General features: G+C 38.0%; 1 protein-coding gene across 3 annotated transcripts in view; it reads right to left on the reverse strand.

The window, feature by feature from the left end:
- The window catches only part of PDZRN4 (PDZ domain containing ring finger 4), a 349,032-nt gene that overhangs the window by 5,271 nt on the left and 320,962 nt on the right, over positions 1–22,799 (reverse strand). For all 3 annotated transcript variants that reach the window (XM_059185636.1, XM_059185637.1, XM_059185638.1), the window contains 4 exons: positions 17,312–17,410; positions 14,712–14,774; positions 7,753–7,854; positions 2,802–2,918 (listed from right to left, as the gene is read on the reverse strand). In XM_059185636.1, coding sequence (XP_059041619.1) covers positions 2,802–2,918; positions 7,753–7,854; positions 14,712–14,774; positions 17,312–17,410 — 381 coding nt within the window. The remainder of the gene's footprint in view (positions 1–2,801; positions 2,919–7,752; positions 7,855–14,711; positions 14,775–17,311; positions 17,411–22,799) is intronic.

Here is a 22,799-nt window from a genome sequence, read left to right on the forward strand (position 1 = left end):
GAATTTTATTCTACTCAGAGTAAAGTGGCAGTTCTCATGAAAATTGGAGAAGCACTGATTGCCAGACATGGGCATTGTATCACAAAAATATATTTTTGACATATTTGTGAATACGCACTCATATGTACACTTTATTTCTTGATAGTTTGTAGCTTTCATGTAGAACAAATCACTGTTGCTATCCTAAGAGGATGCTTATGTAATTCTTCTCTGTGAAGAGGGTAAAATTATTTTTTCCTCCATCATGTATCATATATAAGTCTACATGGCAGTTTCTACATTGTATTTCCTTTATACATAAACTTACCATTTTACGTAAATATTTTCCTCTAGCAGGTGTAATTACACAATTAAATATAATTAAGTCTGTTGGTGTTAAAAAAGGACAGAAAGCATGAGAAAAGGTATTCAAAAACAGGCGTGAAAGAGTCTATCAAGAAAACTGCTTTATTTTCTCCCACAGAAAGCAGAACAAAACATCACATAAACTGCAGAGGAGAGAACATGACCATGTATAATGTTATTTAAGGATTCCCAGTCTTTCCCTAAAATAGTTTTCCTCATTTTTTGAAAATATGTTGAGATTTTAAATGTCATATTGATAAAAAATAATATTCTAAATAAGTAACTGTGATTAACAGTGGAGCACTTGAAATATCTGTATGGTCCTTGCTTATAAGCTGACAATAGAAATCTGATGTGGTGACAGTCACACATACCATAGCCCCTGCAGAGGATGTTATTGATATTGGACATCTGAGTGGATACACCACATTATTTACACTTGTATTTTTTCATATCTTCAATGAGTTTAAAAATATAAAAAACCTAGTTTTGGGGTTTTTTTTTAGTCTTTTTATGTGGAGTGCCAAGGATACAGACAAATTATGCCAGGGGAGGTGTTCCACAATGTGTCAACAGCAACCCTAACATCAAGGATAGTATAGGAAGCGAAACTTTCATGTGTATATGGATTTTAGTTTTGAAGTACAGATATACGTTTTGTTTTTTTAATCAAATTCCCGTTTCTTTAGTCACTGGTTTATAAGCAGTATGAAAATAAAAAAAGCATTTTCCATTCCCAAACCTAGACTTCCTAGTTTCTAATATAATGCCCCTCTCTCATTTGTCCTTTCCCTATGGAATTATTATGGTGACAGGCAATGCTTCTACCAAGATATTTCTCATGTAGTATTATTGTTTATAAGGGTACAGACTTTTAAAGGTTTCTGTCCTTCTTATCATTTTTCAGTCTCATGCCGAAGAAAAATTTCCACACAATGAAAATCTAACCTCAGGGACATCTAGTGTTACCTCAAAAGACCTAGAATTTGTATTACGTCTGATGAGTAGGCAGCATTTGACACCATATCACTTCACCTGGACAGGTTTTCTCCCTTCTTTCTTTATTCCAACATCCCCCTGTCAATTCTGTATCAGGTCACATTTTGTATCTAAGAGAGAAAAAGCCTGAAGCAAGGACTTTTTTGTTTGTAACCAGCAGCTGCCACGAAAAAAATATCTTTATTTGTGGCCAGCGTTGAAGTCATACATAAAAATTCCATCTGTCTTACCTATATTGAAAAGCAATCACCACAATGGCAGCACTGCACATGAGCATGAACTACTGTTTGTGAACTGGCCAATGAGTGTCCGTGCTCAGCCCAGAGTAGAGCACACATGGCTTTGACACCGAGTCTGCGACGTAACGATTTATTTAATATACGGGCCTGTGCCCATACACACACGCATCCATCTCTGTTATGGAAAGCTAACATGGCCATATATTCCATCATGCAGCTTGGTAAAGTGATCGGATGTTTGTGCTTCATGTCCCTAAGTGTAACTGTCCAGGATTTTTAAAAAACTATTAAAAAAAAAAACACAACAAAACACCCAAAAAACTATCCTTTAGAATGTGTTAAGAATTCATTTTGAGACCAGGGTGATAAGGATAATGAATGATAATCCATAAACTGACAGCAGAAGCGTTCATGAAATTATACCAGGCAGATGATTGACATGAACGCAACATAAAAAATCTCAGATACTCTGATCTTGTTTTTATCCCATAGGAACAATGACAATCACAAAAGAGTTCCAAGACTCAGTCCGCTACAGGCCCCTCTGTAACCTTTCACCAGCAGTGAATTAATTAAGAACAGAAACTTTGCTCATTTTAATTTGTATGCTCAGGATCAAGTGTGGTGCTTGGGACACATGAGGAGCTCAGCATTTTTGGTTGAATGATTATGTGACCCTAAGGCGAGATGATATCAATGATCTCAAATAGTGTGACTCCTGTCGAGAAATACGTAGGTAGGGCCATGATACCACAAACATAAATGAGATTGATGGCTTACATCATGTCATCATCGTCTTATACTTGCCTAACTATTCAAATAGACACATTAATATTTTAAATTATAAAATTAGTTTTGGGGAGAAGGGGTAGCTCATGAAATATAGTTTCTCTCTGGCTGGCATATTGAAAAGCAATGCATATTTTTGCTGTTAAATTTCTGAATGAGGTCGAACAGTGCCCAGGTCAACATGTGAATCTTGCTGTACTCTGGCATGGTCCCTAAGCTTTCCAAGCTAGAAAGACCTTAATAGAAAAACACTGTTTTTATTCTCTCTGCTTCATTTGAGATGCCCATCTGCTCTAGAAAAATTACCATTACAGAGGTGTTTGATCAAACCCTTTGATTTTGTTTTTACTCCATTTATGGTTCTATATTAAGAAAAAAAAAAAAAACTAGCAACATTTCAACTGATGTAGGTCAAGTCGTTGGCCCTACCTGCTCCACCTCGTTGGCCGTGCCCTGCATCGCTTCATTATGCTGTTCTTCCAGCATCTCTAAGTTTAACTCCTCTAAGAATTCATTCCTTTCATCTTCCAACCAGCCTTCATCCAACTGCAAAAGAATACATTAGTACATTACATTAGGTTAGTGGGAGCTCATGCTAAAAGAGGGTAAACTTAAATGGCGATGCCTGACCAGTTCCTTTTATCATAATGATTCTCTTCAGAATACCAGCCTCTGGTAGGTTCACCTCTCAGAAGGGAGAAAAGGTGATTAAAAAAAAAAATTGGACTCAGATGCCTTTTAAAATCCTTTCCTGAAACAGAGCTACAGATTTTCTCTCATAACCAAGTAGATCTCACAGCACAGAACATTACCGTCTTTCAGAATATATGAAAAGCATATTGCATAATCCACAGCTGTCACGCTCATTACCTCCAACAGTGCCCATATTAAAGCACTGCAAAGGTACTAATAGGGCCATGAGACAATTGGGCTTTTTTCCTTAACAACAACCCCCAATGAGACCGCATACAAAGTGTTCCCCACCCCCAGAACACACTGATGCTACCCTCATCCTGCTTTTTTATCTTTAGGCAGATGGCTTCCAAGTTAACAAGATGGCTGCATGCCACAAACACAGACATTTATTTGATCTGGGGGGAGGAACAGAAAAATTCTAAAATATTCTTCTCAAAAAAAAAAAAAAAAAGGTGAGGCTATGCCATGTCTATTTTGATTCATTTTTCAGGTCGAATTGCTATATACACACACACACACACACACACACACATATATAGCAATTGCTATATGTGTGTGTGTGTGTGTGTGTGTGTGTGTGTGTGTGTGTATATATCTATCTCTGAAACATTGCATCTAAGGGGAGTGGAGCAGTGTGGAGCAGCAGGGTTTTGTTTGTAGGCTCAGGATCCAAGTATTCTGGTGGGAGTCTTACACAAATTAAACTGAATAAATCCTTTCGGCTTCTCAATACAAAGTGAAGTGGGAAACCTTGCTCAAATGATGAGTGTTGACAGTCAATACAGATAATTTGCCTCAAAGTGGATTTCTGGAGTTGGATTACATAAATTAGCTGTCTATGCTGATTAAATTAACTGAATTACGGTCCATGTTCTGTTTTACTCTGTGTTAAAAGAAACAGCAGCTTTCTAATGAGCCGAAATTGACAATATAGTTGACCCTTGAACAACAGGGGTTTGAGCTGTGTGGGTGCACTTACATGTGGATTTTTTTTTTTAATACAGTACAGTACTCTAAATCTCTTTTCTCTTCCTTATGTTTTTCTTTTTCTTTTTTTTTTTTTTTAAAGATTTTATTTATTTGACAGAGAGAGATCACAGGTAGGTAGAGAGGCTGGCAGAGAGAGAGAGAGAGAGGGAAGCAGGCTCCCTGCTGAGCAGAGAGCCTGATGTGGGACTCGATCCCAGGACTCTGAGATCATGACCTGAGCCGAAGGCAGCGGCTTAACCCACTGAGCCACCCAGGCGCCCCTTCCTTATGTTTTTCTTAATAACATTTTCTGTTCTCTAGCTTACTAGTCTGTAAGAATAGTATATAATACATGTGACATATAAAAATATGTTACTGGAGTGTTTATGTTATTCGTAAGAATTCCAATCAACACTAGGCTATTAGCAGTTATGTTTTGGGGGAGTCAGAAGTTACAGGCCAATTTCTGACTGGGTGGGGGTTTTGGCTCTCTAAATCCCTGCATTGCTCAAGGCTCAGCTGTAGTTTGAGGGATTTTCACTACCCAACAATGGCAAAATGAGCTCTTAAGGGTAAATGAAACTGTAACACTTGAAAAGAAAACAAACTCTGAGAGGACATTAAGTTGCACTGGAAAATGCATTAGCACATATGCTTCATATTCCTTACTATGAAGGTAGTTGTGAGTTTCTTGATACTTATTACAGGCTGCCTAGAATTTAAATTACTCAAATTTGACTGAGGCCAAAGTGCTGACACATTTACTCATCCTCATTTATCTTAATGTAGCCTGAATAACCAAGTTCTACCTCACTGACTTTGATATGCAGATGAACTATGAAAATTAAGCGGACTAAAAATTCAAATTCAGTTTATAATTGTCTAAGTTTTACATCCTCTTTTTTCTTTAAGATTTTATTTATTTATTTGACTCAGAAAGAGACTGCATGCAAGCAAGCACAAGCAGGGAGAGCTGCAGAGGGAGAGTGAGAAGTAGGCTCCCACTGAGCAGGGAGCCTGACTTGGGGCTCGAGCCCAGGACCCTGAGATCATGACCTAAGCTGAAGGCAGAGGCTTAACCCACTGAGCTACCCAGGTGCACCAGTTTTACATTCTTTAATCCCTTGTAAATTTTATGAAGCCCAAAACTCCAGACTCCAAAAGAAATTATGTAGAACTACAAATGTTACTTTTTATAAGCACACCAAGGGATTTTTCTTTAATCAGGTCAAAACAAAATATTTGCTTGCACAGAGCTAGTAAATAATGGAACAGAGTCTTTTGAAATTTAAATGAAGGGGTGGGAAAGATAAGGAGAACAAACTGTAGAAATTAATGATTCCCTATAACTCTTTTCGTATTAGCTAATCCCACAGACCCTTGGGTGTTAGCTATAGTCAGCACACATCTATTTTGACAAGTCTTTTGGCTGGAGGTGTACATAGCACAGTGAGTGAGCCACCTCCTTTCCCTCTTGTATTTCCCTTTCCACCGAAACAAGCATTCATGGTAGTCAGAGTTTCAGACTCCGCCACAGGCGGACCTTTCCCTGGAGCTGTGCCTGCAGGAAAAGGGGGCTCTCTTTATGAAACTGGGATCTGTCTGCTCAGCAGTGGAACACACGCGCCATTTCAGAGAAAGGAACTATCCGCATTGTCTCTGGAGTATGTTTACAAGTTCTTATGAGAGCCCTCTCTGTCCCAGTGTCCCAAGGGGAAGAGGACAGAATAGCAGTATCTTTAATGGTCTAAGGACGAAAATGAAAGGAAGTTGACAGGGAATGAAAGAAATGAGTTATTTAAAAATAGTGCGTGATGTATAAGACTGCCCCCGGCAAATCTGTAGATCAGTTTCAAGAATGTAGAGAGTATCTGAAATATTAAGAAAAGAAAAAGCCTAGAAAAAGTGCACAAGAAACTTCCACACTTTCACGAGTAAAATTCATTTGCAAAAAATACCATAATAAGATACATTAAAATTGATTAAAAAAATATAGGTGATATAAAGGCAAGGTTTTCTTGGCTTTTTTTCTTGCCATTTTATAGCATGTACTGCTGAAAGTACATTTTAAAAATATGGTGTGAAGATCCATTTTCTTTCTTTCTTTTTCTCGAAATCTGATTTTCTAAATGCAGTTAGCTTTCTTCCAGTGTCATGAGGCTTCTTTAGGATCAAGGGGCTGAAGCAGATCCTGATTTTGACAGGACAGAGTATCCTGCAGTCAGACAGCCATCTTTTCTCAACTGTGGAGAGGAAGTCCTGTTTGGAAATTCATCTTCCAACATTGATTCTGTTAGGTCAGGAGTGTAGTCAGATATTTGAAAATGCCACCAGTTCTACCAAGCATATGTATTCTATTAATGATTAACAGGATCTAGTCTTACAGCATGAATTTTGATTCTTTCCACAGTCTGTTATAACCGTTCTGTGGCATAGTTTCAGGAAATGCTTTAATTCTAAATTAATGAGGTTCTCTAGAAGTTACATGGAAAGGGCAAGGGAAACCACATTATGACATTGAAATACCTTTTCTCTAACAGGGAGGACCCCTGAGTTCTCTTCGGTTTACCATGCATTTCACTAACATTATGTTTAGCCCCTTTATTTTGTTCTTTTTCAAGAAAATGGGATCAGTGAGACTAAGTGGTTTGCACAACTTCCACATAATTAGTGAACTTTCATACATTTTCTGTATTGTTACATTCACTCCTAAACAGGCAGTCCAGCCAGGCGTGTAGGCTCTCTCCCACTCCCGAGACCGCAGGTGTATAACTGTACTCTGCCTTGGGCTATAGCAGACTTTATGGGATCCATTTAGAATGGTCAAGGGCATAAAGGGAATATATGCGGAAAGGGTGATCTTTTATAACCACTATATTCAAGTCAGGATTTAGTCTGACACTGAAATACACTTCCTCAATGTAATTTATAGATAGTATGCAGTTACTGAGTTTGAAAAATATCAGATCAATAACCTGGGAGACAAATGGTGATATAAGCAACTTCACTCAAACGACTGACAGATGGAGAGAATGGTGACAACGTGCTGTCCTTTCCGCATTGCGGTGGGTTATAAAAAGCATATAAATAGAAGGACCCATAGCACTTTTCTTCCACCATTACCTTTCCTTTACTTTCATGACATCCCCCACTGTTAAAGATAAAAAACAATTCCTCCAGAAGCTATCCGCTTGTTTTTGACTGGACAGATGTTTTTGTCACACTACACTTGGGAAAAATTCCTTCATTATACTTGGAACTACCCCATGCTACGTGGGTCACTTTATTTGATAAAGTTCTTCTACAAAGATTTAACTTGATAGTTGGATATGCTAATGCTTCTCTCGTTAGAGAGTCTTTCAAGATACCTTAATATGCCAATTAAGTATTTTTAGATAGAGACCTAAAGCAAGGATCCAGACAGAATTTAGAATCATGTGAAGTGAACCATTTTTCATTTACGAATTCATTCAAATAACTTGCAAGTGGAAGGAGAGCATAATGGTTCCATCTTGTGTATCTTTTTCCTTCCTTCTCCTTTTTTTTTTTTTTTTTCTCAAAAAGATAAGTTGATGAGGTTGGTAAGTTAGGAAAGATGACTCTTAAATATGTTTTGCATACTTGGCTATACCAATAGCCATAGTACTGAGTCGATATAGAACAGCAAATAATGGATGCCAAGTTCAGTCTCAAGATTTCTGACGTCCGCTCTGACCTGAATCTCTGGCCTTGCGACGAGCAGCACGATTCTCTTGCACTCATCGCTAGACAGCAACGCCACTGCCTCTTCTCGATTCTGGACATCTTCCCCATTTATCTAGAAAACAAATGGAAGTGGCACATTAGTTTCCATTTCCACAATGCTGCACACAATAAATGGCAAATATCAGCTCATTTGTGGTGAATGTATGGACAATGAAACTCACACAATGGGCTCATCTTCAGCCCCTCCGTGGTAAGTGCCTTCACTCAATTATGCGCTTACAGTAAGAGCCATATCGATCCCTGAAGGATGGCGGACATCAGAGGAAGCAGTTATGTTCATAAATGTCCAACCTGCGCCCTGGCAACATACATCTAGCAACACAATTAACCGGCCCCTGACAGGTGACGTTCATCTTTCTCCGCTCAGAGTAATGGAAGTGTCACTCTGAGATAATAGTGCTGGGGGAAGCAGGACTGGCAATCCCACATCTGAAATCCGTCATCCTGCACGTCTGCTACGAGCCAATTAGAGAGCTGCGGTATTATCTCTCACCAGGCAGTGCTCCCAGGCCACTGCTGATTGCATTTTCATTTAATCATTTCATATTTGTGTGGGTCTGACTCAGTTGCCCCAATCACTCTCGGGATATCTTTCAGGGCTTCACTAATCAAAAGAAAGACAGTTCATCGGTAACGTCCATATCAATACTCCAGTTCTTTCTAAGATTTGTCCATTTCCTCAAACAACAAAACTAATGAAATATCTTATGGCTCATCTCGTAAGTGAACTTAGGTTAAAAAATAAAACACAGAGGAAAAATGGCTTTTTGCAAGAAACCAAGCTTGAGTAAACTTTTGATTAAAAAGACTCTGCTGGAATTTGAAATATAGCTTTTGTCCTTTTTCTAAATTCTACAGACAGAGAAAATAAGGTTTCTGAAGTTTGTATTTCAAGCTACATTTTCATATTCAAATTATTTAGCTCTGAGTTAACTTCTTTCTTTGGATATTTTATATTTATTTATATTATTGATTGTTCAAATCCACAGGGACGGTGAAGGTTTTGATCATAGTACAGAATCAAAATGTGCAGAAAGAAGTTTCAATTCAAGAGGTCAAGTAATTATGCCTAAAATAAATATTAATTATTTCAATAAATTAAATAGAAAAGGCTGCTATACTGACCAATTTTTTAATAATTAACATCTTTCATTAAGCATTTTTGCTGGAATGGATGAATTAGACTGCTGAGATTTTATTTTATTTTTTTTCTTGTGGATCTTTGGGATTTTGGCTGATGCACGAGGGCAGATAAAATTATTGAAATAAGCCCAGGTATCTTAACTCTGGACCACAATAAATGATCCTTAATCCTGGACTCTTATCACACATATGGAGCACAAAGAAAGCAGACAATACGTAATAGTCAAAGGGAGAGGGGCAACATACAAACGTGTATTTTCTTACTCTGATCAAATAAGTATTGCCTTTGTTTTTCACTTATATATGTAGACAGGAAATTCAGATTTTACAAGTTTCAAGTGCACTTCCTCTTTTGGCAACTCACAATAAAATTAATCAAATTAGAAAACAGAAGCTATGATTCCAAAATGGGAACTAATGACGGGAAAGGGAATTTTGTGGTTTTTCTAAAATATACATCTGAAAAGCTATTTCTATGCTGAATCCAAGGCTTTTTCTCAAATAAAGATAAATTGGCCATGGTGGATTCTACTACACCTCCCCAGTCCCCAGTGAAGTGTACTTTGAAAATAAGGACTTGAAAATGTTTACTTTCTTTGAGCTTTGGGGGCTTATGTCCATTTCATAGTAATTCTTAATAGTATATCTGCAGTGTATCTATTTGTTCATTCATTATGGACCTAATCGTCCATCCTTCCTCCATCACCAGGCATGTTGGATCCTGGGGAGATAGAGTTGGGTGCTCTCAGACAGCTTCTCTTCACCTTTTATGTGCAAAATCTAATGCTCCCTGCTTTTTTCATTCAAGTATATTCATATAAATTCTTCATCTACATTTCACTTACCATTAACCTAAATACTCTTCATTCATGTTTACTTAACGTTATTATTATGTTTCCTATATTAAAGTGCAGGTAATATGGGGTGCCTGGGTGGCTCAGTGGGTTAAAGCCTCTGCCTTCGGATCAGGTCATGATCTCAGGGTCCTGGGATCAAGCCCCGCATCGGGCTCTCTGCTCAGCGGGGAGCCTGCATCCCCCCTCTCTCTGCCTGCCTCTCTGGCTACTTGTGATCTCTGTGAAGTAAATAAATAAAATCTTTGAAAAAAAAAAAGTGCAGGTAATAGTGCCTTTCTCAGAGTGTTCTTGTAAGGGTTAAATGAGTTAATATATCTCTAGGGTTTAACCAAGGGCCCAGTATCCAGGAAGAGCTCTGGGTTGGCACATGGTACCGTTGATATTTTTGTTGTTATTTCTTATGACTATGACTACTACTGTAATTATTTATGTTCATATTTTAATCCTCAGTAAAGATTCTTTTCTTCTAAATAAAGCAAATACAGTAAAATTCACGCACAAGAATTAAATCCACAGTAGCAAACATCTTTCTACTTTAAAAGACATCTCTCTCATATATATTTTTAACTCCTAGAGAACCACCAAGAAACAATATGGTGTGTTTGATTTGCAGTCTCCATAGAGTTGGTATTTGTCTCTCTCTGTGAACTCCGCATGACCAGAGCTATGGTCTTCAGTCCCAATGTTATGTCCTTGTTCCTGGAAGGACAGATCCCATGTTATAGAAACACATTTCCAGTCAGAATCCTATGTGAACGTGAAAGGAAATGAATTTGCCACAGAAATCTGGGTTTAAAATGTAATTTATTATTTCTTTTTCAAAATAAAGGCCACTTTAGCCAACTGGCTGGTAGATCCTATTGAACTCAAGACATTAGTTTGATATCCAGAGTGATACTGGGGCAAGAAATGCAGCCCTGGGTCTCAGCAAAGAATGAAAAGGTCTGAGGAATGGAATCAGATAGAGCTTTCAACCTTCATTTGCTCTTGTTCCTGAAGGATGGCTCATACTGCAGGATTGCTGGTGGGGAAGAGGTTTGCTGTGCCTGAAAACACCAGGCAGACATAAAGGTGAAGGACTCAGAATCACATGGAGGAGATAAATGATGAACCGCATCGCCACGGTTTAATGGAAGGCTTTCATTTTAAGAAAAGAGAGGGAAAGAGAACCAGGAGAAAGGCAACATACAACTTTTGTCGTAAATGAGGGAAAACTGCGCCAGAGAATATGTCTTGTCTCATTTTCTGTGCATGGCCGTATGTAAATATTGATTTCAAAGCAGATATTGCTTTGTCTTAGAAGAGATTTGTGGCATTACAAAGATAAATCACCCAAAATCTCACTTTAGGCCCAATCTCCTGTATGTGCATATGAGTGCATATATACATGTGTGCGTGTGTGCGCACAAATTGTGCTGGACCCTAAAAGCCTAGAAATGGTTTAATATAGCTTTTTTTGCATGAATATGCCATTTTTTTAGGTTTCTTATATTGATGTTCCAGAAGTGGGGGGCAACTAAAATTCTTGGCATCTGACCACCTATGGAATTTATTTGAAAATGCAGGAGCCTAAAGGCAAAAGAGGCATGATGTACTTTAAGTGTGCTTATATTTTAGTGTGGAAGGAAGGTGAATAACATACAGAGATACAGAGGTGGACAGAACAGAAATGGGAGGAAAACAGTTATCTAAAGGGCAGAAAAGAAAAGCATTGGAACAAAAGCTGGGGACAAGCTTATGCATAGGGCAGAGATAGAGAGAGAAAGCTCAGTTGGAATCTTATTGCCCCACTGCTTGAGTTTTTGCAGGGTTTTGTCAGGGAGGGAGTAATCCTTAGGAACATGACCGACTTTTTTGGCAAACATGAGATTAGGTTGCTGACATAGAATACTGTACGTTTACTGTCCCAAGGAGGAAGTGAGGATATAGCCCTCTGATCATGGAGGTATGTGGTCTTTAGTTCCTCCTCTGTGGGGCTCAGAAAAGCCCGTCTTCACTCAGCATTGCAATTTTGTGAGAGGACTTCACCATATGAATTCCTGAGGCTACATCTGATACCACAAGCTTGTGGCAATGGCACAGCACACAGAACTGTCAAGTGCTTGCAGGGAAAAAAGCATGGGAGAGTTAAAACTTGTTCTCATGAAACCGGGTCATGGTTTTTCTTCTGTACAATTCCTACCTTGGGCCAATCTTGCGTGAGTACCTGTGTGTGGGTGGTGTCCCTAGGTGAGGTCATTTAATAGACCCGCGATGTACTACCTTTAGAAAATTTTAGCTACGCCATGAGGACAGGACCATAGGAGTACTCTCCTTAGGTCATCATGAACAGGAAATTAAAACCACAATAGCTCTAAAGAGATTCATTTACATAAAAGCCAGCCAGGAAACTCCAAGGATAAGAAGTAAATCCTCTCTTTCTCCCCCTCTCATCTCCCTGCGACAGGAGTCATTAATTGTTCATTACAGGGTATCCCATAATCTCCTCATCAGCCATATGGGAGCTATTTGTCTGTGGGTACAATTTTGTCACAGTTTTATTTAATATAATTTCACCATCACCCTTAAGACTCTTTGTTTCCTATGTGTGCAAATAGACTTGAATTCTAGGCTTTTTAATGTGACATGTATTTGTTCATTAAATGTGACATATTTGTCACTGAATATAAAGTAATCAGGCAGACAACAGCATTTTGTCAATCCTGCTGTTGTTTCTTCAGTGAACAACTCCATTAAGGAATGCCTTATTATCCAGCAAATATTTTATCTGAAAACTTTATCTGCCTCTAATATAGCCAAAAATAAGGAAGCCTCAAAACATATAACATGTATATATGACAATACAATCGCTTTACTTCTATCTACCTCTACTCATAGAATGAATAGATGCAATTTTAACGACTGTATTTGTAGATCTAGCTTATGAGAAAGTGGTTAGCTGGAAATCAGCAAAGGACCCAGGGAGGTTGCTGGAGAAGGTGTCATATGTGGAGAGTAGATGGTGAGAGAAGACGTGACTGCTGGAAGCAGCAAGAGAAAAATGACCAAAAAAAAATATATATATATATGTAACACATTAGAAAATGTGGCCAACCAGGGTGATTTCATATTGTGGCACAAAGTCTTCCAGATGTTTTAATGATTGAGTATTTATTGTTATTATAGCATCCTGTAATGATTGCTGGGCACAATATGACCTTGAGCATCATGAGAAGATTATATTCTTTTCAATTGAGTATATTCAACTGTAGATGTTAACAAGGTGAACGATACATTTATAATTGTTTCCAAGTCAAAATAATAATGATAAAATATGTTTGAAGCTTTCTTTATCTAGATGGTACACAAAAATGGTACCCTTGTTTTTTAATGAGGCTACATCAGTAAAGCTTTACTGCAGATTGTATTCATTTATCCTATCACTCTGTCCGTTGAATACCTGTTTCATTCATTCATGATTGAGAAAAACACTGAAAACCTGGTAGCAAACAAGACTATGCCTTGGTTTCCTGATTCACTTTCTCTTGCCCTGATAGAGCCTGTGACATAGTCCATTCTGTTTAACTATAGGTCACCACTTAAGGAACTATAGGAATACAAGTTATATTCTTGAAGTTTTCTAAAAATTAGTAGGGCCATGAATGACCACAAATCAAACTTTTATTCCTTCCTAACTGGAGTCTTAGGAGCTGTTCCTTGATGAAAAACGAGTTCTGCAGCATCTAGCTAGAGAGGAGCAAGGGTATGCAGTAGAGGTGTGAATCAGTGAGTGGAGCCCTGAAGAAAGGGAAGAGGAGAAGGCTGGGCAGGATAACGCAGGGTCCCAGGCAGTGCACCATGCGTGGCCATGACAGCGCCCCCTGCATTGTCTTCTCTGTGTGGGCAGCTGTCTTTCTAATTGCACCGGGAGTGCCCCAATCCCAGGATGGCATCTCGTCTGTTTTCGAAGTCCTGGTTCTAGGCAGAGTGTTGAATCTATTGTTAAAATGCAAAGCAACATTCGTCAAACATTCACATCTAGGAAGGAGAAGTGGGAGCTGTAGGTTCATCATACGGTCTAAAAGTTATGCAGAGTGTTTACATGGTTGATAACTTCTTCAGTTTTTCTTGTGAGTCATCTTCTCAGCTTTGTAGTTGTATGATCAGCAGTAAACTCAGCCTCGGCTCTAAATTTGGGTTAATCTGGACACACAAGTTGGGGAGCTGTGTGTCTTTCTGCAGCACTCTGTATGGGAAAGGACTCAGAGGAGAGAGAGAGGGTCGAGGCGGTATGGGAGACAAACTCTAGCATTCAAAGTCATTTCTAATTTGGCCTGGAATTCTTTCCAGCTCCACAATCCCCCTTATGTTCCATTTATCATCTTGCTCATTAAACTGAAATTTTGTCAATCTCTACATTTTCACATAAATCAAATTTCTTCAGACTTCTAGACTTTCAGGTCCTCATAGAACACAGGAATCTATGTTTCCCTAATTTATTCTGGAAAAGGCAGCAGAAACTGGTGGTGGTGTTGCTCTTACTACTGGAAGTTAATGTTTGTTACTTACATTGCAGTGTGCTAAGCCCTCCAGAGGTATACTCACATTTAACCTTTGCAACAATATGTCTTATTATTACCATTTTTTAAGATGAGGAAACTGGTTTAGGATGAGGAGTAAAGTAAGAGGTGGAGCTGGGAGGTGAAGCCGAGTAATCCAAGTCCAGAGATTATATCTTAATTACTAATTATTAGCCAATAATTCTTAATAAATAGTATCATCTTTACTTAATTTTTTTTTAAACAATAGCTGTTTGTTTTGTGGATGCCATTATCTAGAAAAGACAAATTGTTTTCTCTAACATTTTATAAAAAAACTAAATAAAATTGAAACTATTGAACAAATGGTAGGAAATAACCATGTCACATACTTGCAAAATTCGATCCCCTTCTCGAATTCGGCCGTCTTTGGCAGCAATGCTATTCGGATCTACCTGTAATGGAGAAAACACACATCTTCAACTGGCTATGCAATACTCCCCCAGGAACTTAAAAATATCACTTAACAAATATTTTTAGTAACCTGGTTAAAAATTCTCTACTGATTTATAGAAGGCATGCCAAAGTTTTCTGTTAAAAATCACTGATTCAAAAAAATGTAAGTGGACTATTTTAGATTAATAATAAAAAAGTTAGAGAGAACTACAGCAGAATTTAATTTGAAAATGATTTTTCTCTCTCTCCCTCCCTTTTTCTCTTCTCTTTCTTTCATTCTTTTTGCTCTTTTCTTCTTCTTCTTCTTCTTTTTTTTTAAACATCTGGTTCACTCATTTCTGTATCCAAACTGTCAGACATGGTCCTCAGCTGACACGATCTTCCAGCAGATGTTAATTCTAGGATTCTCTGAACCCAGGAAATTTTCTTTCTAGTAGGGTGATCTTTAAATTCTGGTTTAGCTGTTTTAGAAAAGCTGAGAGCTATACTGTAAGTCCATTTTATTAAAGAAATTTCTGTCTCATGAACACATTAATTTATAAAGAGATTTATAATTGATGTTGCTTAAAAAATTTTAAAAAAGTGTTACCTATGTTGATCATTACTAGATTCTAAATTATAGGGTGATGTGTATTAACTATAAATTATTTTAGAACAAATAGAGATGTAAGCCTTCATTAGGGGTTTACCAACATTTTAATGGGCCAAACTTGAGTGATGACTTACAGTTTACTTGGGGCAGATCTTTCTATCATATTTTGAATGATGGCACTAAGCCGTTTATTTAAGATTACTTGATCAAGTCTCTAATTTAAGCCAAGTATTTCAAGTGTAGCATGAGTTTGATTCATCCTATCCAGATGTTACGTATTACTTTCTTATTAGGTGGTGCCACCTAATAAGTGAATTTTAAGTGATCGATCAAGAATGAACAAAGACACTATTATTACATGTAAGAAGCATAAGGAAAATATCCCTTCCAAGTACATATGTTCAGTTCCTGTGGCTTCTTTATTGTTCCTACAAAGTTAAGCTCCAAAGCGGGCATATTTAAATGGTAAATAGAGACTTACTAGAGGAATAGAAGTATGATTAATCAACTGTATCCTACTGAGAAGCTATTCACAATCTAAAACTTTGCCTACAGAACTGTGGTCAAACTAAGGCCAAACTTTGACATTTGTATCTCTGTGCTTATTACAGAAGAAAATTCTTCACCTACTTCCTCACCATATTTGGAGGGATGACCATAGCTGTCCATTTAAAAGAGGTGTATAAGTGAATCATTCTCTGGAGTTTTTTTCAATGCAAGATCCAGACAGTAAATTCTTTGGTAAAGTAATAAATAGTAACTAAAAAGTAACATTTATGTTTATAGAGCTGGGTAATTTTCTAAGTGCACTGATTACATTATTTTTCCATATTCTAAACACCTCTATAGAAGCAATGAGATAACATTGTTGTACCAAGTTTCTAGTCAAGGAAGCTGAAGCTCAGTGAGACAAGATCATGGCCAAGAACATATGGAGCAGCATGGGACATAAATTAGTACCTAGTTTGTCTAACTTCTTTTTCACACATACATTTATATGTACACACACACATTATGTGTGTGTGTGTGTAGATATATATAGAAAGGAGATAGGCAATACTCACACATCTATGTGTTGGTATATATTTATATAATTTTCAGTCATATGTACATATAATTAAAATAAATTATACCTTACTATTTCTTACAAAACGATTCTTTAGTGAGTCTTAAAAAATCAACTATAATAATAAATTCTTTTTTTAAAAGATATTTTAATTTATTTGACAGACAGAAATCACAAGGAGGCAGAGAGGCAGGCAGAGAGAGAGGAGGAAGCAGGCTCCCCGCTGAGCAGAGAGCCCAATGCTGGGCTCCATCCCAGGACCCTGGGATCATGACCTGAGCCGAAGGCAGAGGCTTTAACCCACTGAGCCACCCAGGCACCCCTATAATAATAAATTCTGCTTCACATTTTTTTCAAAGTCATTAACACTAAGAGAGTGTCACGTACACGTACTTCACTTTCTGACATTGATTATAGGGTTGAAAAAAAAACCTCACAGATACATTCTGTGGATAGTCAAAGGTATCAATCCTGCCAGCAGAGTAAAATATGTAATATTTGTGATATTAGGTCTAAAACAATTAGTCAATGCTCTTGTTAAAGCACTGATAAAAGGAATGGAAGGATGAATGTTTGCTCATCAGAAACTTTGCTTGACTTCCTGCATACTTAGGGGAATTGATTCAAATTTAGACAATGCTCCGATTTTTGCAGTTTTCCTTACTGGGATGCTGTGGTGAAAGCATCCCCATTAAACAAGCTGATAATAATTACATTACTTGGGCAACATAATTTACTTTCCTAATTGAAAGTGACAAGTACTGGAACATGGCCAATTCTTCACATCCAAGCCTCCCAAGGATTTTCTCATCGTGAGTCATTTGACTCCATTACTCGCAGTCTCCCTCCCCCTATCTCCTCTCCTCGGCATTTCTTACCTCGCTGACATAAATGCCCGTGTCTTCTTCATCATCCGTTCGGTAACAGACTGTCAGGCCCAGCTTCTCTTGACTGCTAACACGACACAGCTCGACCTCCTGAGAGAAAAACACACACAGAACGACATTTATCTCAGAAACAAATCCCACAGCAGAATGGAGAACTCACTGATACTCCCTGGGTTGCTTTGGGAGGTTTTCATAATTACTGCCCAACATTTGAATTAATTTATGTTACCAAAATCATCCAAATGTACCTTCAATGTATATTTCTGTATCCTCAAGCCAATGTTTCAAATTTTCATTGTACAGGTGGAAAAGTGCAATTTTGGGGGTATCAAATCATAAACTTAAGGCTTAAAAAATTGTACAGTGAAGTATAAAATATGCATCAATCAGTAAGATATTTGAGACTTCAAAGTAGGTAGAAAAATGTTCATAAAAATACTGAGAGTTACTGTGGATTTTATTTGTATTTTAATAAAACAAAACACTTCAAATTAAAAAAGACTACATTGGGCTCCGCGTCAATCCTTCTTTGGAGTTCTATACTATATGGTAATCAGCAAGTGTTTTGTGTAGTTCAGGCCAAGGCTTTCTATTATTTTGTAGAAGGTCTAACCCTTGGAATGAAATGGGTTCATCCAGGCTGAAGGGAGAGACATCAACAGTCATATGAGCAGAAGCAATGATTCAAAATGTAGCAGTAAATGAACATGGAAACACATTTACTGAAACACATGGCTAAGGGGCTTGAAATGTCACTCCTTAGGTAATGTATATTGAATCTATTTCCTGATTTATGTTCAGTAAAATAATAATAAATTTCAGTGTATTTCATTTTTATATAATGAAATAGACTTGTACTACTTTCAGAAACAGATGACTTTAGGACAAATCGCATAATTCCCAGCACTAAAAGATAAATTAGTGTTCTCATCATGGAGAACTTGCTCCTATTGGATGAAGAATATAAGGTCCTTTGATAAATAATCAGATGAGATTAAAAAAAAAAAAGCAAATGGAAATGGAAAGAGAAGTCTGCATGAGGGTTCTGGAACTCGGGCTCTGTGGGAGTTGCAAATTTGTCTGTCTTGCTTAGTGCTCTTTCTCCAGGTCCCAGAACAGGGAAAGGCACAGTGTGGGCACTCAGCAAATCCGGGCTGAAGGGTGGCTGCTTTTATTTCAAATCTTTCCTGGTGTTTATAACTTTCTGCAAAACAATAATTAAGCAGTCTTTCCTCTTTAATGGGAGACAGATTTCATGTGTATGTGTGTGTATACATGCACATGTGAATGAAAAGAAGATTAGGAAGTTTGATTATAATAAGCATCCATTTAACCATGTACTAACTGAAATAGTTACCAGGACTAAATTAAAAAAAAAAAACTCACTTAACTTCAGACAAGGGGATATTTTCTAGAATACTCTGTTGTGTTTGAAGAAGGATCCTCCCTTTCAATTTTGTATCTTAGGGCAGGCCTTGTCATTGGAAAATAACCATTTATTTTAATGACATGCTATAAACCATAGGTAAATCCTTAGCAAGGGTAGATTATTACAAGCTTTAGTGACCAATAATTTCATAGCTGATAGCAAATAAAACAACATTAGGTCCTCTGTCCTGAGATATGTACTGTAAATTGGCGAACTCCATGAAGCTATGAAGAATGACTTTGTAACTGGTTGGCAAAGATTCTCTAAATTCCACCACAGTGGTTAAAAAGGGCATGCTAAACAGTAAGGGGAAAAAGGAGAAAAGTCCTTTCACCTTGAGGAAGAATAGGAAACAGTGGTGTGATCTGGCACCGGAAGTAAAAAAAAGTCCATACCCAGCAAGAATATTCTCAAAACTGGCAATCATTAATGCCTCCAGAGGGGGGAAAAGACTTGACTGAAACTGTTACATTAGGAAGAAATTGCAGCAACAAAAGAGCTTCAATTACAGCAATGCACTATACAGTTAAGGAGGAGAGAAGCTTATGATTCCTAAGAGGCCTACAAGGAAACCTAAACACTCCATAAAGAACTGAGATTGGGACCTTTAAATTAAAGCAAATGAGGAGCTGTAGTCAAAGCTGTGCCCTGACTTTCAGCATCCTTCTGATAGCAGGGCAGAAAGTCCCTGTGCAGCAGGAAGACACTTCCAGAGGGAGTCTTGCTTTTTAAGTGTTTTCTCGACATTCTCAAGGCTGCAGTATGGTTCTGGGTTTGTTTAGGAGACGCATGCTGAAATATTCTGCAATAAAATGGAACCAGTCTGTGAAGACAGAGAGGGCAGAACCCACCCATAAGGCTTCAATACTGCAAATCAAAGCACCAACTCGAGAATCGCAACAGAAAGACAAAGATCCTGAGGTCAACGTAATTTTTTCAATATTATCATCCTACTGGACCTCAGCAAAACTGTAGAATAGGTCTCAAAGTTATCTATGACATCTTTGTTTTTAATATCCTATATTTAAGACACTCAACACCCTCATATTTCCTTCTAACTGTCTGGAGTTGCTAGAGATCTGCCTGTCTAGGCAGCCAGTGGATTTCAGGTTTGTCATCTTACCTATCTCCTAGCAAAGTGGGGCATTCAATGGTACCTTCTATTTCCTCACACAAGTAGCTCTTAGTACATAAAGAAAAGTGATGAATATTTCTTAAAGAGATCATCATTAGTAATTTTTTTTTAGGTTTATAATTTTACTTCCAATACAGTTAACATACAGTATTCTATTAGTTTTGGGTGTACAACACAGTAACCCTACACTTCTGTACAGCACTCAGTGCTCATGCTGGTAAGTGTCTTCTTAATCCCCATCACCTATGACACCCACCCCTCCCCCTTATCTCCCCTTCCATAGCCATCTGTTCATTTTTTATAGTTAAGAGTCTGACAAACCATGAGACACTGTGGACTCTGAGAAACAAACTGAGGGTTTTGGAGGGGAGGGGTTTGGGGGGTTGGGTGAGCCTGGTGGTGGGTATTATGGAGGACATGTACTGCATGGAGCACTGGATGGATGTGGTGCATAAACAATGAATTTTGGAACACTGAAAAGAAATAAAATAAAATAAAATAAAATGGAAAAAGGGAGTCCGTTTCTCAGATTAATAATTATTTTAAATATTTCCCACTTAGGGTTTGGTTCATATTAATAAAGACTAAAAATATAAAGCCTTAACTCACAGGACCAAACTTGAGGTGGTAGGATTTCAGGCTCTGAGGAAGACTTGAGTACGATTTCCTGGATCCCACAAACCACCCAATACTAGTGCCAAGTGTGGATCTGCCATTCTTTCTTCGGTTGAGAATGTTTTAGACACTGAATATTTCACATTAGTATACAGAACCACACATTTTAGAATCAAAGTTCCTTTAATTCTATGATAAAATAACTTCTGAGCATCTACCTGTAGAGCACTTTGTTTGTATGAGGCAAAGGTGGCTTTGTAAAGCCTGATTATCTGAAAGAAAGTCTCTAGTACAGGTTTAATTTAGTATTCCTTTCACAAAGCACACAAGCCTCTGACTTCTGAAGAAACAACCTCCTGGTAATAGAGAATGTTTTCCCTAACAACTTTCATACCTTTCCCTCTGTCACTAGGAAGCTGTTTGATGAAAAACATAAAAGTGAAATGTTACCTCTGTACATTTTCTCCACAGAGACAATTCACAAGCGTATACGAATCAAAGCCAAGCATGCACGATGGCGCCACTAACCATCCTTAAGTCATCTGTGGCTGGACTGAAAGAAGCACTTCATATACCTGGTAAGATTATCTTCGTTTGGTTTAAATGTGCGTTAAGATGCTATGTTCTGGGAACATGAAAAGTCCCTTTAAAAAATAAAATCATAGTGCCTAATCTTGTGAGAAATTGGCTGCATGGAGATTGAGGGTGGAGGAGAGGATTAAAGTTAGTTAGTAACTAACTAACTTTAGTAAGTTGGTAACTTTAGTAACTCACTTCCTGTGAAACATCTTTCCAGTCATAGAAAGAATGGGATCTATCCATAAGTCAGTTGCCCTACAGTACTGTGAAATTTTTATATATTTTATGATTCGGTCTAAGGAAGAACAGGGAGTTTTTTTTTTTTTTTAAAGATTTTATTTATTTATTTGACAGAGAGAAATCACAAGTACACTGAGAGGCAGGCAGAGAGAGAGAGAGAGAAGGAAGCAGGCTCCCTGCTGAGCAGAGAGCCCGATGTGGGACTCGATCCCAGGACCCTGAGATCATGACCTGAGACGAAGGCAGCGGCTTAACCCACTGAGCCACCCAGGCACCCCAGAACAGGGAGTTTAAAAAGAAAAAAAAAAAAAACACAACTTTTGCTTTCTAGATAGGACTCTGTTGCTAGATGAAGAACTTAGGCTTAAAAGTATCTACAATGGCTTTTTAGGCAAATTGTTTCCAAACCCTAGAGAGCTCAGAGACCCAGGCTTGAAGAGAAAATTCAGAGGCAGACAGTACCACGAACGTCTGAAGATAACCCAGGGCCAGACAGGATGGTCACCGATGTCAACTGACAATCATGGGAGACAGGGGTCTCTTGTGTCCATATCATCCTTTTCTTTTATTTGTGTTCCTGATTTACATTAATCAGACGGCAGATGCACTACTATACAAGCTTAGTATTAATCATATATCATTGTCTTACATTTTGTAATGTTGATTAGTAACTACCAGAATGCCATGCTCAGTTGTTCTAACAAAACATTTATTAAAAAAAAAAGAATTAGTGGGAAGTACAAAAACTTTAACTCCCACAACTAAGGGAAGCTAGATAGTCAACTGTGAAAATATTGCTTCAATATCATTATTTCCTCAATAATGAAAACCAGGAATAATACTTAGTAAGCAATAAATAACAAAATCCCGGAATACCCCCATCACTAGGACAGCATCAGGCTCACACGCTCCCATCTCCAAATACCCATAAAAAGCTGCTGCACCTTGTAACTAAATCATGTTTCTGTAGAGACAGTAGGGTAAAAGCGAGAACAGATGGTCCTGTCTTTCCACTAACCTCCTTAACCTTAGTTCCTTACTTGACTACTTTTTCTTTCTTAATGATATTGTTGTGGAATGCAGGCAGCTTTTTTTTTTTTTTTAAGCTTTTATTTATTTATTTGAGAAAAAGACAATGAGAGAGAGCATGAGCGAGGAGAAGGTTAGAGAGAGAAGCCGACTCCCGGTGGACCTGGGAGCCTGATGCGGGGCTTGATCCAGGACTTCTGGGATCATGACCTGAGCCGAAGGCAGCCGTCCAACCAACTGAGCCACCCAGGCGTCCTGCAGGCAGCTTTTAATACCTCAGTTTTCTCCTCTTAGGAACTCCCTAGATTCTTTAGGAACTAAAGAATTCACATTTTTCTATGCTTAGGTTGCCTGCTTCTCACTGTAGGTTACAAATCACCTTAGGAAGTCCTAAATTACCCACTGTGAATGGATTTTATACATTAACAAAGAAATACTAATTTTGTGTGTAT

The sequence above is a fragment of the Mustela lutreola genome, chromosome 8, assembly GCF_030435805.1.
Source record: "Mustela lutreola isolate mMusLut2 chromosome 8, mMusLut2.pri, whole genome shotgun sequence".
In the NCBI taxonomy this organism is placed as follows: Eukaryota; Metazoa; Chordata; class Mammalia; order Carnivora; family Mustelidae; genus Mustela; species Mustela lutreola.